The sequence below is a fragment of the Biomphalaria glabrata genome, chromosome 13, assembly GCF_947242115.1.
Source record: "Biomphalaria glabrata chromosome 13, xgBioGlab47.1, whole genome shotgun sequence".
Lineage (NCBI taxonomy): Eukaryota > Metazoa > Mollusca > Gastropoda > Planorbidae > Biomphalaria > Biomphalaria glabrata.
Window position 1 is genome coordinate 29,760,043 of NC_074723.1, and position 14,884 is coordinate 29,774,926.

The 14,884-nt window shown below is 37.4% G+C and overlaps 1 protein-coding gene across 2 annotated transcripts in view; it reads left to right on the forward strand.

The window, feature by feature from the left end:
* The window catches only part of LOC106058345 (probable serine/threonine-protein kinase roco5), a 91,052-nt gene that overhangs the window by 31,667 nt on the left and 44,501 nt on the right, over positions 1-14,884 (forward strand). For both annotated transcript variants that reach the window (XM_056007883.1, XM_056007884.1), the window contains exons 7-9: positions 937-1,008; positions 2,862-2,984; positions 9,818-9,923. In XM_056007883.1, the coding sequence (XP_055863858.1) occupies positions 937-1,008; positions 2,862-2,984; positions 9,818-9,923 (301 nt within the window). The remainder of the gene's footprint in view (positions 1-936; positions 1,009-2,861; positions 2,985-9,817; positions 9,924-14,884) is intronic.

Below are 14,884 nucleotides of genomic sequence, written 5' to 3' on the forward strand. Positions count from 1 at the left end.
TCAAGACTGTGGCTGTACTGATAATTACAAAGAATGCGTCGATCTTAACAAGAACAGAAAGAGACAGTTGAAGAAATAGAAGAAGTCTGCTATGCGACTGAAGCTTTTGCTGTACCAGCTCTGAGTACCACAACGACCCGGAGAGATTAAGATAACTTTGGGCCTGCGTCCGAGCCTGTCGCTTTGGAACTTAAAGACCTCTGTCTGTCGTCCCTAACCCTGTCTACGAAGAGACTTCGAAGCTGATAGCATGCTCAGAGCGCTTTGGTCCAATCCCATTTGTGAACCAGTGGGGGGAAGGGGTATCTGGGAGAAGGCTTTGTGCTGCCTCTAGGCGCTCAGTAAACACAACTCTGCTCGAGTCGGGAGTCGAACCTCGAGGTAGCCAAACCTAGCCATCGTGCTTAGCCTCTCGACCACGCTTCCCATTGGTTGGGGAAAAGTAAGGGCGGTTGGTCGTTGTGCTGACCACATGACACTCTCGTTAACCTTAGGCCACAGTAATAGGTGATACCATCTGCCCTGTAGATCGAAAAGTCTAAAAAGGATAATAATTATACACAATATTTTATTATCTGTATTTTATTATTATAACTTTATCATTGTGGAATACATGACTTTTGCATCATATATCCTATAGACTTCAAGGTTTTTTACTATCGTCCATTTTATTGAAGATACTATTTTAATTATAGAATAATTCATTAAATAGATCTATAAAAGGATGGCTGCCTGGTCGTGCAGTATGCGTTCTGGACTGTCGTTCGGTTGTCTCAATAGTCCCAGGTTTATACCCTGCCCGCTGCCATCCACCGTCGTCCTGCAGGATGCTTGGACTAGAAAGTAGAATATCTTCAAATCTGCAGGATAATTTTTTAATAGACTTACGAATTATATGCGTTTCAATATTTAAAAAAAAAAAAATGTATTACACAGGCATATATCAGGACAGGTGATTTCAGTATAATTTCCAAGGAGCTATTAAGCTTGCAGGACTTACTTTTATCGGTGAGTTTGTTATACTCCTTTTAACCTTCACCTTTACACCTTTACCTTTACACCTCCACACATTCACCAGACATGACATGTCGACCGTCTTTCTCCATTTCTCTGACTTTGGCTATGTCTAGAATCGCTTTCAATGACAGACCCGTCCATTTTCCGACGTTGTCGTCCCCCCTTTTTTTTTATTACCTGGTACCTTTTCCTGCAGAGGAGTCATTGCCAGTCACCGAGGTCCTCATGATAAAGCCATGCATTTAGGTTACGTTTTTTAGGCAGTGGTCAGCAGATCATGTAGGGCCCTATCAACATATGCGATCCTGTTTCGAATTTCCCTAATGTATGGAGCGGTATTTATATGTGATACGTAGCTTCGTTAGCCAGTGATGCCCGAAACATGGCCCGCAAGCAAGATCCGGTCCGCGACGTGGTTCCATCCGGCACGCCGAATCGTCGATAAAATTGTGTAGGACCTCCCCTCCCCCCCCCCACACCCAAAAAAAAAGTGTTAAAAAATGTAGCATTACCTATGTTAGGGCCTTCAACTTTTTCTATTGGATTGGTACAACGACTTTTTACACTTTAATGGAAAATGTACCAGAATATTGAACGGATCTTTACTTTTTTTGTGTGTCAAACATGATTATAACCAAACATATGTGTTTTATAAAGAAAAATTGGTTGTTTTCTTTTAAACAACAGCAAATGAACAGCATTATGAAAAAATATGGAGGCATTGATGTGAATATTTACCAAAAAGAGACAAGAAAATGAGCCGGTGGTAAATAATCTACAATGTAGATCATATTTACTTAAAGAAATGAACCCATTTTCCGACGCGTAAAAAAAAAACCCTTCACATATCATATTAAATAATGTAAGTACTAGATTTACAAGCTTCTCATAAAGTTAGTTTCAAGTCAATTTCATTTCGTATTTTTTATTACTTTTTTGGTCATGTGACCCGCGATTAGCGACACGAGTGTCGGAAAATTAAAATGGTAGTCAGGTCGAATTACATTGTACATCATCGTTCTAAGCCAGTGATGCCCAACATTACTCATCCTGCAGGCCATTTTAATTTCCAACATTCGTATCGCGGGCCACATCAACATAAAGATACAGCAAGATAAAGAAATGAAATGTTATTAACCAGAAACTATTAGAAAGTAGAAACTTGCCTAGCTAGTTCCTGTAGTTGAACAATATTTTATTCGCTGCTCAAATCATGAATGCCGTTTAAATGCTGTTCAGCCACACTTTTAAGGAACAATTACTTGTTGGCTTTGTATAATGTTTCGCTAACAAGTAAAGGACGGTAGGACCTTTCACTTTTCCTTGTAGATTCTACATTCAGAGTCCCATCTCATAAACGCACAAATGTTTAAGGTCATGGTACAAACCCATTAGATAAAAAATTAGAGTATTAACGTAGGTAAAAATACATTTTTCAACCACTTTATTTTATACACCGACGTTTTGGCGGGCCGGATGAAACTATATCGCGGGCCGGATCTGGCCCGCGGACCGTATTTTGGGCATCACTGTTCTAAGCCATCTCAATTAATAACCATACTTCATTTAACCTTTAATAACTCTTAATCCGCTTCATTTACAGTCATTTTAATGTGTTACTTGTAAGGTGTCTTTATAAAAAAAAGTTTCAATTATTTATGGTAAATTATCTTTACAGAATGAAAACTATTTTAAAAATTATTAAAACTATGGTTTCAAAAAATTAAACATATCCTTCTTCTCTTTGTTGAACATCCATCATTACTTTAAGAGTTTGGAATTGTAACTATATATATATATATATTTGTAACACTCTGAATTTAATTAATATAAAATTGTTACAGACCACAGATGAGGTAAGATTAAAACTGAAAAAAATGGAAAGAAACTGGATACTGATATTATTGGCATTGGTGAGGAATCCACGTGTTGACAGGAATACGTTATTGACACCTATTTGGAAACAGGTAACAATTCACTCTGTCTGTCTGGTAAAAAAATGTACACGTTAATTCTCTAGGATCAAGTTCAAACTTTATTATTCATTAGCATAGACGAAACATGAAACAATTTTTAAAAAAATACCAATATTGTCAGGTTTAGGAGTTAATTAGGTTGTTCTATAGCTGAAGAAAATTAAGCTCGCGCGGTCCAACCTGACAAGAACATCATTCGCACACAGTCGCAAATATAGTAACCAACTATGTGGATGAATTTAAATAACACAATTATGACTTTAATTGTATGATACTGATATATGTATATGAACAATGAGAATGATAGAATGATGAATAGATAATATATATAAAATATATATAGATAGATATATAATCAATAATTACACATAAGCATCTTGCTACTGTTACCAATTTGTCACCATGGTTTCAAAGTAAACTAGACGCTGAACGATTGACGTCACAATACTGTCGACATCGGCAATGATAGAGTTAGACCTCAACTGATCCCCAACTGGCACGAACCGTTGTGTAACGGCCACTGACACTCAACGTCGTCAATAATCGCCAATCTGACAATGACACTCTAGACTGTAATAGATACTTCCGAGAAGATAAGTGACGCCGCCACTGGCAAAGAATTGAACTCAGTAAATACAATTTATACACTGGCACCCTATAAACGAAATAAACACAAAACTCAACTTCTACTCTAAAACCAAAAATAGTGACAACCTCATACAACATAAATAAGAGATATCATAAACGAATTAACTCACGCTAAACAGGGGTTCACAGATCCTACAGAATAATAAGTCCAAGGAACTAGTATTGTTTAACACAGACTAATAATCATTTTACGGCCCAACACACCGTCTGTTTCAACCTAATTCAGATGGGTGAACTGCCTCATGAAAAAGAATGACCAATAAATGTCACCGGACTTTGTGACGTAGCAAACAATTCTAAACAACAAAACAAGGCCAAGCGTAAAAAATCTTAATAGAGTTGGGAGAAAGCAAAAGACACTTGTCTAAACTACGCGACAAATATGTAAATTAATTACGTGTAATTATTTTGTTTGATACCAACAAGGGAAATTATTCAGCGCGGTGCTGCCACTTGCGTAACATTCTTCAAAAGGGTCCTTCGATGTAAAGTTTTACCATTATTCACAGATATGGCTAAATATGTAGGGTTTAGATTTAAGATTATGTAAATCCTACATGTCCCACAAACAATTCTCGGATTAAGTTGAAACTTTAAACATTAATTTATTGTACCTAACAAAGCATCAATCAATGTGTGAACTAACCAATTAGTCAATTGATTGATTTTCTGAAATATATTAATTTGTATTGCAATAAAAAGGACTGCTTATATTTCGCTTATTTGTTTATATTTCGTCGTTAGAGCTATTGCTTATAATATAAATTTATATTTTTAAAGGTTAAACAAGCAAAACATAAAAATACTTTTTTTAATAATTTTATAAGGGAAAGCATCGCACAATTATTGCCATACAACTCAATGCTGCAAGGTTTATCTCACCATTTTCAATATATACAAGAAAACATATTTATAACCACTAAATATTAGTCGTTGTTTTTTATTGATTAATATATTGTCTTCAACTATGACAACTATGAATTATTGTGCTTAAACTTGTAAAACAAAATCACACAGACTGTGTAGTGCTACAAGTCAACGACCGCTCACAACATACAGACAACACTGAAGATAGAAACTGAATTTTTAGCGGAAAAAACGCTATTAGTTTTGTATGGCCTGTATGTCCGTCCGTCCGTCCGTCTGTCTGTCCGCCCATATTGAGTTAATATAAGCTTTGTAAAAAATAAAATAAAGTATATTAAAACATGTTTGTATCACGTTTATATAAATTGTTGCAAGCCTAATATCCAGCTATCAAAATTTAAAAAAAGGTTGCAAAGACAGTTTGTGTGGAAACACAAACTCAAAATCGGCCTCCGAAGTGGTCCATCCAGGCAGGTAAAAAAAGCAGGTTTCAATATTTTTAGAAAGGACATCAGAATAAAATTCTATCATAGACAATTGACATTAAAAAATGGAGAAAAAGTGTTGACAGATCTTGTGTGGTACCTCAGTGGTCCAGCAAACCAAATGGATAGGTGAAGGTGAATGTGAAGTTAGATGTAAGCCTAACCTAACTGATGTCTTATAATAAATATTTAATTGATCTAAATGTTTTGTAAAGGGTCAATCTCTTATTCAAATAATTAAAAAAAAAAAAAAAAAAAAACTTTTCGTAAAAAAAAAAATTCTCTTTGGTTGAATGTTCTATGGTCTTGTTGATGCTATACAGTGCAAGTGTAAATAAAAAAAAACTATTTATTAATTGCTGTTTTAAATTCTGTCCACCTTATATGCTTACTAAATAGATTTTTCTCTTTACAAAATAGCTAACATTTTTTGTGTGTAAATGTAGTAGTTAGTATTACAGAACTTGCTTAACTTTGCAGTATGCAAATGTAAAAAAAAATAATTTTTGACAAAAAATCTAAAACCGTTGGCATAAATGTGTTAAAAATATGGTAAATGAACTTCTCTCATACTAAAGAGCCTCCCATGTTTGTTACTATTAATAGTTAATAGTTGTAAAAGTGGTGTATTTTTATGAAAAATTTGCTTGCAAAGATATTTTAAAATTAGATATTTCACTTTCAGAAAAGAAAAAAGTAGCCGTTGCATCAGAACTTTGAATGATCTAAAATATCTTGATGTCCGATTTTCATTTTCTCTTCTAGTTTCTGAGATCTAAACGGGACGGACGGACGGATAGACGGACGGGCGGACAGACAGACGGACGGACGGACGGACATACAGGCCATACAAAACTAATAGCGTTTTTTCCGCTAAAAATTCAGTTTCTATCTTCACTGCACTGTTGTCTGTATGTTGTGAGCGGTCGTTGACTTGTAGCACCAAACTGCTGGTAGACAACTATACCACAGTAGGCGAATTATATTTTAACTTGTAAAACTGAAAATGACTACTTTGTGAACAATACTAGATATGAATTTTATTATAATATAGACACATTAAACATGAGATAAAATAAAATAGTAGTAGTACACTGTAGTAATAATATAGTAATAGTAATAATATACAAGATTACAAAGACAGTTTGTTTGGAAACTCACACTCAAAATCGGCCCCCGAAGTGGTCCACCCAGTCAGGTAAAAAGGCAGGTTTCAATAGTTTCAGAAAAATATCAGAATTAAATTCTATCAGAAGTGGTCCACCCAGGCACGTTTCAATATTTTGAGAAGGAATATCAGAATGAAATTCTATCAAAATGACAGAGAAGAATGGAGAAAGAAGGTAAACAGATCCTATGTGGAACCCCAACGGTCCAGCAGACCAAGGGACAGGTGAAAGTGAATGTGATGTTAGATGTGAACCTGGCTTAACTGATGTCTTATAAAAAGTAAAAAAAAAGTAAAGTTTCTTTTTCAGACCTAGCGATCTATGGACCATATGATGTTAAGGTCATCTGTTTAAGTGGCCAACGGTTAACGAGCAGGGTGTCATGTGGCCAGCACAACAATCAACCGCTTTTACTTTTCCCAATTAAAGTCAGGTACGCATTAGAGTTGGTTGGACTCAGGGGCGCCCTAAAAATCCCGAAATTCAAAATCCCAGTCTTCACCGAGATTCGAACCCAGGCCCCAGGTTCGGAAGTCGAGCGCTTAACCGTTCAGCCACCCACCGCGCTCACTGATGTCTTAAAATTAGTATCTAATTAATTTAATTGTTTTGTTAAGAGTCAATCTCTTATATAAAACCTCAAGAAAAAAATATCCTTTCGTTAGTGTTCCATGATATATTACCCTTCTGCAGTTCACGCGATGATAAGAAAAACTAAATAATGTTCCACTTAATGCATAGTAAATAGATTTTTTACTTTTTAAAAAAGTAATTTTTTTTTTGTAAATGTTGTAGTTAGTATGACAGAACTTAAATAACTTAACAATACGAATGTAATAAAAAATTATAATTTTTTACCAATAACCTAAAACCTTGTGCATAAATGTGTTTAACATATGGTAAATACTAAATAGCCTTCCGTGTTTGTTACTATTAATAGTGAATAGTTGTAAAAATGGTGCATTTTTAAGTAAAAATACTTGCATAATTGTTTTCAAAAATTAGATTTTTTGGCTTTCAGAAAAGAAAAAAGTAGCCGTTGCATCTGAACTTTGAATGGTCTAAAATATTATGATGTCGAATTTTCACTATCTTTTCTAGTTTACGAGATCTAAACGGGACAGACGGACAGACATCCCACACACAACTAATAGCGTCTTTACCCCTTTCGGGGGCCGCTAAAAATAGTATTTTGAACAAAATCTAACTCACTACAAAAACACGTCTTTTCCCTCAGGCAATCTGGAGTCGTCTCGTCGTGGTTGTGACAGGTGGGGAAATGTGACGTGTGTTTGGCACGTTTTATGTCTAGGGGATGATTATTTTTGAAAGCAATCCTACCCCCACTTATCAGCATGTGAATCGGGAGCAGACACGCAACGAGACAAAGCAATGAAAGATAGATACAAAAGTTAAAATAAAGGATATTTATTTACATAAATATACATATAATAATAAAAAGGGGGAGGGTTTGCATCTATCTCTAGTATATCCTATGTTTAATCATCACTCTTGCACATAATAAGAGAGTATGTCACTTTGTCCTCTGACTTAGCTGGTATTCCTGTTGATGTCGCAGCTGGCTGTGTCCTGGCTTGAGGTTCTGCAGCTGGAGGTGGCGCTCTAGCGGATAGAGGGACGCCGGCGATATAGTTCTTGTGGAGTCTCAATCCCCAAAATCTATTATCTGTAGTGGGCACAGTAGGGCGGGTGGCCGGCTACCGTGGGCACAAGGTTACTGCGGGCAGAGCGGATCTGCCGTGGGCAGCGTAGTTGACAGGATATGTCCAGTGAGTTGCAGAGGGTTGGCGTAGCTATGACGTCTCGCACAGACCTGAGTCCATAGGGACGTCGCACCTAATAAGATGACAGGTGGGCTGTCGAATAGGCGGGCAATGCCGATAGCGCCAAGTAGTAGAGTTGAGTAGTGTCGTGTAGACACTGAACAGCAAATGGCAAATAGTTGAGTAGTGTCGGGTAGACACTAAGTGGCAAATACCAAAAAAATAGGCAGACACCTGAGGGAGGCTGCGGATAAATAAAGACAAGTTAGGACATGTCTCTCATACATCTTATCGATGCCCTCGACTGAGGTGCATTCGTCAGATTGGTAAAATTGCTTTAGAGCATAAAGGGGAGATGATGACAAATGGGATTTGGAAAATAGATGGCAGACAGTAGCAATATAAAAATGTACATGAAGGGGGAAATAATAATATAAGAATGTACATAGAAGGGGAAATAACAATCTCAAATAACCAACACAGGTGGATAGAGAAAGAAAAGGGGGGGGGTTGAATTGGGCGGTGGTCAGCGACCCAGATGATTGTTTACCTATGACCGTGGGTCGAGAACAATGGAGCGCGCTTGAATGGTGTGTCCGTTCAAGCGGCGCAACTCTCATTAGAGTAAAATGAGTAAAGGGGAGATAATTCATTACAGGGGAGATAATTCATATCTCCTTTCTAAGCGCAGTATTAGTGCGATAGTAAAATCATCAAGGCGATCAACCGAGATAAAGGAAATAAAATAAGGTGTACAAATATATACATGGTTGCATCAATGATCAATTGAGCAACGTAGCATTAATAGATTAATGCAATACTAAAATATATACATAGCACATGTTTATGTTTTCTACTTACGCCAGTGAGAAATACACAATGCACTAATTAAATATAAATGAACTAAGCAAAATACACATGATAAAATCCAATGGAAATATACACAGAGTAATTAAGATGGAACTTGTGATTAAGTTCGGCTTACCACCAGGTATTCCTCTAGGAGGGAGAATGCATGAAGTAGTCCAGACTCAATAGCTCAGCTCGAATGAGAATGAAAGAGTCTGATTTGAGTTGGTTTACTTTATATAAGCCTGAAAGTGCGGGCGGACACAGGAAATGCCCTAGGCTAAGATTTATCTTACACGTGGGTGGATTTGACTCGAGGTGGGAGCCGCACCTTGGAATATCACGCGGTGTGTTGACCCGTGTAATCTCTTAGATCAAAGAGAGACGTGAGAGAAGGGGGGGGAGAAGGATTAGCTTGCATTCAAACCAAGGTGGTGTCAACCGCGACCGTCAGTCAGACATCCGGCGGATAAGACAAAGGAGATAGTGTGATTATCTTTCCCCGATCAAGGGCAGATAAATGAAAGGACTGGCCTAGTTTTCTCCAAGGTGGTGGACTAAGTCTAGCCTGGTATAGAGGAAAAGGTGGGGCGGGTGGAGAATTCAGGGGTAGGATGGAGAAATAATTAAAATAAAATAAATAAATAATGAAAAATAATAATTAATGCTGTGATAATTTAGAGTGACTCTGACAGCGAGTTTTTGACTTGTCACAGTGGTTATAAATTAGTTTTACCTTCCAAAGACAGCTGACGGCAGTACCTCTTATTTGGCATCGTTCACACTAAAAGCCACCAACCAATCGCTAACCTCTTCCCATCGTCACCATAGGAACACACGCACACTTCATGACACTGCTTTTCCCTACCTTGGTGTGCTTTTCTCTGCTTCTTTCTACTATAGTCTGCCTCTGCATTTTTCTTTGTCTACTTTTGCGAATTGATTAGCATAAAATTTACTGTTAGAATCTAGGTAAATAGAAAGCTAAATAGTTTTAATTTTTTTTTAATTTATTCCTGCAGATCATGTGTCACCTTCAAATATCTGACGATTTGTTTGTTTCGGATATGTCACTGATGATCTCGGCATATTTACAAGACGAAATCACTTTTGTTTCTTTAGTAACTGGTAGGTATTTGAACAGATTCCCACCGCTTGTGCTCGTTGATTTGTTCCCAGCCTAAATACTGTTTATTTTGGCCGAAACCAAAACCCCCCACAATTTAACGCTTCCTCATAAATATTCATATGCAAATCATATTAAAAAATATTTTTAAAGATATTTTAAAATATATTTGATTCAAATCAGGTATCTGACCCGTGACACGGTCAGCTGCTTGAAAGTACGATTTTTTCTGATTCGGTCTGCGGGCATGGCTTACTTGGTAAGTTTATTATATGGACACTTAGATATAACACTAGACCTAGACTTCTGATTTAGAACCCTTTAGATCTAGTCTAGATGTAACCTATTTTAAATTTACGTAAAAATATAAATAAAGCTTATAAAATAGAAGCAACTGCTAACTCCATTATGTTGCAATGATATGCCTTTAAATCTAGACTTAAAAGACGGTGCGCAAAATTTTCCTGAATCAACGCCATGCATTCGGAAATTCCCGAACGCGATAGTGCTTTCAAGGAAGCTAAAGTCCTTTCAAAACCGATGTAAGATCTAGAGTCCAGTGATTCCCAAAGTGGTCTATATAGACCCCCAGGGTTCTACGAAGACTTCCAAGGGGTTTACAAAAGTGAAAAAATAAATTGGGGGTCTATGAGATGTCCAAGGGGGTCTATGATAATGGATTTCATTTAAGCAGATTGTGACTTTAATTTTCACATTCCATTAATATAATTTTTTACAACACTAATATATAATTTGTACCTTAGTTAATTCTTGAAATATATATCCTGCTATACAAACGAAAAATTGTTGTATTTAATGTCAACACTTATTTAAATAGCTTAAATTTATCTTCATGTAACTGTGACAAGTCAAAAACTCGCTGTCAGAGTCACTGAAATTTATCACAGCATTGATTATTATTTTTCCTTATTTATTTATTTTATTTTAATTATTTCCCCATCCTACCCCTAAATTATTCACCCGCCACACCTTTTCCGCTCCAGGCTAGACTTAGTTGACCACATTGGAGATAGTTAAGGCGCGTCCTTTCATTTATCTCCCTTGACCGGGGCAAAGATACACACAGACTCCTTGATCTTATCGCATGATGTCTGACAGCCGCAGTGGGCACCACCTTGTGTGGAATGCAAGTCACTCCTCCCCCCCCCCCTTTTCTCCTATGTCTCTCTTTGATCTAGGAGACCACGAGGACAAACACGCCCATTGACCTCCCAATGAGCGAATCCCATCTCTTGTCGAACTTCACCCACGTGTAAGATAATTCTTAGCCTAGGACATTTCCTGTTCCGCCCATATTTTCCAGGCCTGTATATAAGGTAAATTAAATCAAGTCAGACCCTCTCTTTCTCATTCGAGCCGAGCTATCGAGTCTGGACCATATCATTTATTCTCACTCCTAGAGGAATACCTGGTGCCTCCCTCAGGTGTCTGCCTATTTACCTGCCTATCTATTTATTGGATCAACGATCTATTTATCGGATTATTTACCTGCCTATTTATTTCATATCAAGAATCACCTACTATCTTTGTGCTTAGTGCTATTCAGCACTGCACTAGCTCACTGACCTGCCTATTTATTTATTGCTATTTAGCACTGCACTTGCCTACTGAGATCTACTCAACTCTACTACTCGGCGCTATCGGCATTGCCCGCCTATTCGACAGCCCACCTGTCAAGCTATTAGGTGCGACGTCCCTATAGATTCAGATCTGTGTGAGACGTCATAGCTACGCCAACCCTCTGCAACTCACTGGACTTATCCTGTCGACTACGCTGCCCACGGCAGATCAGCTCTGCCCGCAGTAACCTTGTGCCCACGGTAGCCGGCCACCCGCCCTACTGTGCCCACTACAGATATTAGATTTTGGGGATTGAGACTCCACAAGAACTATATCACCGGCGTCCCTCTATCCGCTAGAGCGCCACCTCCAGCTGCAGAACCTCAAGCCAGGACACAGCCAGCTGCGATATCAACAGGAAAACCAGCTAAGTCAGAGGACAAAGCGACATACTCTCTTATTATGTGCAAGAGTGATGATTAAACATAGGATATACTAGAGATAGATGCAAACCCTCCCCCTTTTTATTATTATATGTATATTTATGTAAATAAATATTCTTTATTTTAACTTTTGTATCTATCTTTCATTGCTTTGTCTCGTTGCGTGTCTGCTCCCGATTCATATGCTGATAGGTTGGTGTGTGATAGCTTTAAAAATAATCATCCCCTAGACATTAAACGCGCCAAACACACGTCACATTTCCCCACCTGTCACAGTAACACATTTAAAATTATGATGATTATTTAAAACTGGGATGATACATTCCTTCCTTGTCTAACAAACGGTTGCCTAAGTGCCTAATTATGACGATATACAACTAATTATGCTGGAGGATTATTTGAGACGAGGCCACTCTGATAAAATAGATAAAGATGTGAACAACTTTCGAAAACTCAAAGATAAAGTTCAGAATAAACGCACAAATTCTCTCTTCAACATCATGTAGAGAAGATTGTGGTTTGTGACAGTCTTACAAGATCTCTGTACTTTACTACTTTTTAACCAAATACGGAAAAATATAGATAGAACATTGATTTTACCAGCTGTTGAAGTAGTTTTAAAATCTAATTTACGAAAACCTACATCTGTTATTATTAAACGATTTTCACAATAGTAGTATGAGTATGAGTTATAACATTAAAAGCTTCTTATGTAATTCTTTGCAAACGGCATATACAGTTTGGGATCAGAGGCGTCACAGGCTCTGACAGAGTGGAGCGCTTTGTGCTGCGAACTGACAAAGGGTCGCCAGCTTCTTATTTTTTCCTCACGATTGACCCACGAAACCTTTCCCAAATTTGCTAGGTGGGTTGATGACCATGGCTAATGAATCTCTCTTTACCCGAAGCTTAATGGTTTAGGTGCCTTCGCCCCTTCTATCTATGTATATAATTCTCTTCTTCCCTCAAAAGTTTAAACAAGAAGTAAAGAAAAGATCACTCTCTTATTTCTGTGGATAGTCCACGAGCAAACACAAGAGTAGTGTTCACACTACGGATGGCTGCCTGAGCGCTGGACTGTCGTTTAAATTGATCAAACCCTGCCCGCTCTCATCCCCCTTTGTTCTGTGGAAGGTTTGGACTAGAAAGTAAACTATCTTTAACTCTGACGGAACATTCGAAATATTGTAAAACATTTTACAAACAAACATTTCACAAACACAAAACAGCACCGCCGGACTTAACCATTGTGACTTAGAAGTCATGGAAAGAGATTAAGTAATCTACTATGTATATATATGTAAATAGCAGGGGCGTTCTTAACCATTCCGGGGCCCTATTTGGGTAGGGAAGCGGACAATAAGTGAAATTTAAAAGAGTTTGTATTAGAAAATAAATTCGTCTATGCATTTTATCCATTTTTTACTACGTACAGAATTACTTAACGAACCTTGCGTGTAGCAAAGTCATACAGTATATCATAATAATTCTGTTTCCTACACAGATCACGCTCAATAGCAAGAATTACCAAATATTTCAATCTATCTTTGAGAATTGTTGACCTCAAGTAATTCTTCATTAGTTTAAAGCCTGAGAAGCTTCTTTCACCATGTATATTTTAAGGACTTTTTCGTATATTTTGCGATTTCGGGAGATTTCCAAGAGCTCCTGGTAAATCTGTTTTAAGTTATAAAATGGTTTAATTTAATAAATTATACAACTTGAATTAGCGCGGGTCCTATGACAGTGCGGGTCCTATGAAAGTGAGGTCCTATGAATCTATATATATAATTCTCTTCTTCGCTCAAGAGTTTGGACGAGAAGAAGAAGTAAAGGAAAAATCACTATTTTATTTCTGCGGATAGAGTTTTCCCACGAACTTTACGAGCCTTGCGTGTAGCGACGTCTTACAGTGTATCATGAAAATTTTAATTACTACATAGATAACGCTCAATAGCAACAGTTAATAAATGTCACAAGAATTGTTGAACTAAAGTAATTCTTCATTAGTTTGAGGCGAGAGAAACTTCTTTCACCAGATTACACAATTACGGCTAATGCATAATGCCGTTTTTATTTATCGCCCGTTGGATTGGCGTTTTCCATATTGATTGACACCCTAAAATAACAAATTTTTGTCCACATATTTCAAGAGATTTGTATGAGTTTTCAAAAGATTTTTAATAATTTCTGGAGATTTCCATGACTTTTTCAAATATTTTACAATTTCAGGATATTTCCAGGAGCTCCTGGTAAATCAGGCGGCCGCAAGAAATCTGTTATAAGTTATAAAATGGTTTAATTTAATAATTTGCACATACAATAAATGCGGGTCCTATGAAAATGTGGGGCCCACTGCGGTCGGATAGGTTGCTGTGGCCTATGGCCAGCCCTGCAAAATAGCGGCGTATGCTACGACGCCGGTCGACTAGTTGTTATGAAAAGAGTTCCGATGATCCAATATTAGAGCCAGACGTGAAAGATCAAGAAATACATAAGAAACTGTCACCACCTCAAAGTTGGTGCCATAGAGTAGAAACCCTAATTCTGTATTGTGTATGTTAATTCCATATTGTGAATCTTATTCACAACCCATGTTGCACTAAGGTGAACACTTTTGACCTTAGGTGAACCAGAGAGTTAAAGGCAGGCAGTCCACATAGAGATCTTGTAGCAAGCACTTGTATTGAGTCACTTAAGATATAAGCAGTAGAGTTAGATGTTTAAAGTAGTTGGTTATAGAATAAGTACTAAGTTGTGATATTCGTATATTACTGTTGGATTAATACTGACCATTCCTGGGTCGAATTGTATGGTGTATTCACTATGTGGTGTTATATTAAACTTATTGTATCTGCTACACCCAGCGTCATTTCATTACTCAGTGATTAGTAACAAGAACCCAATGTCACCACCACGCCTACATTGATAACCACAGC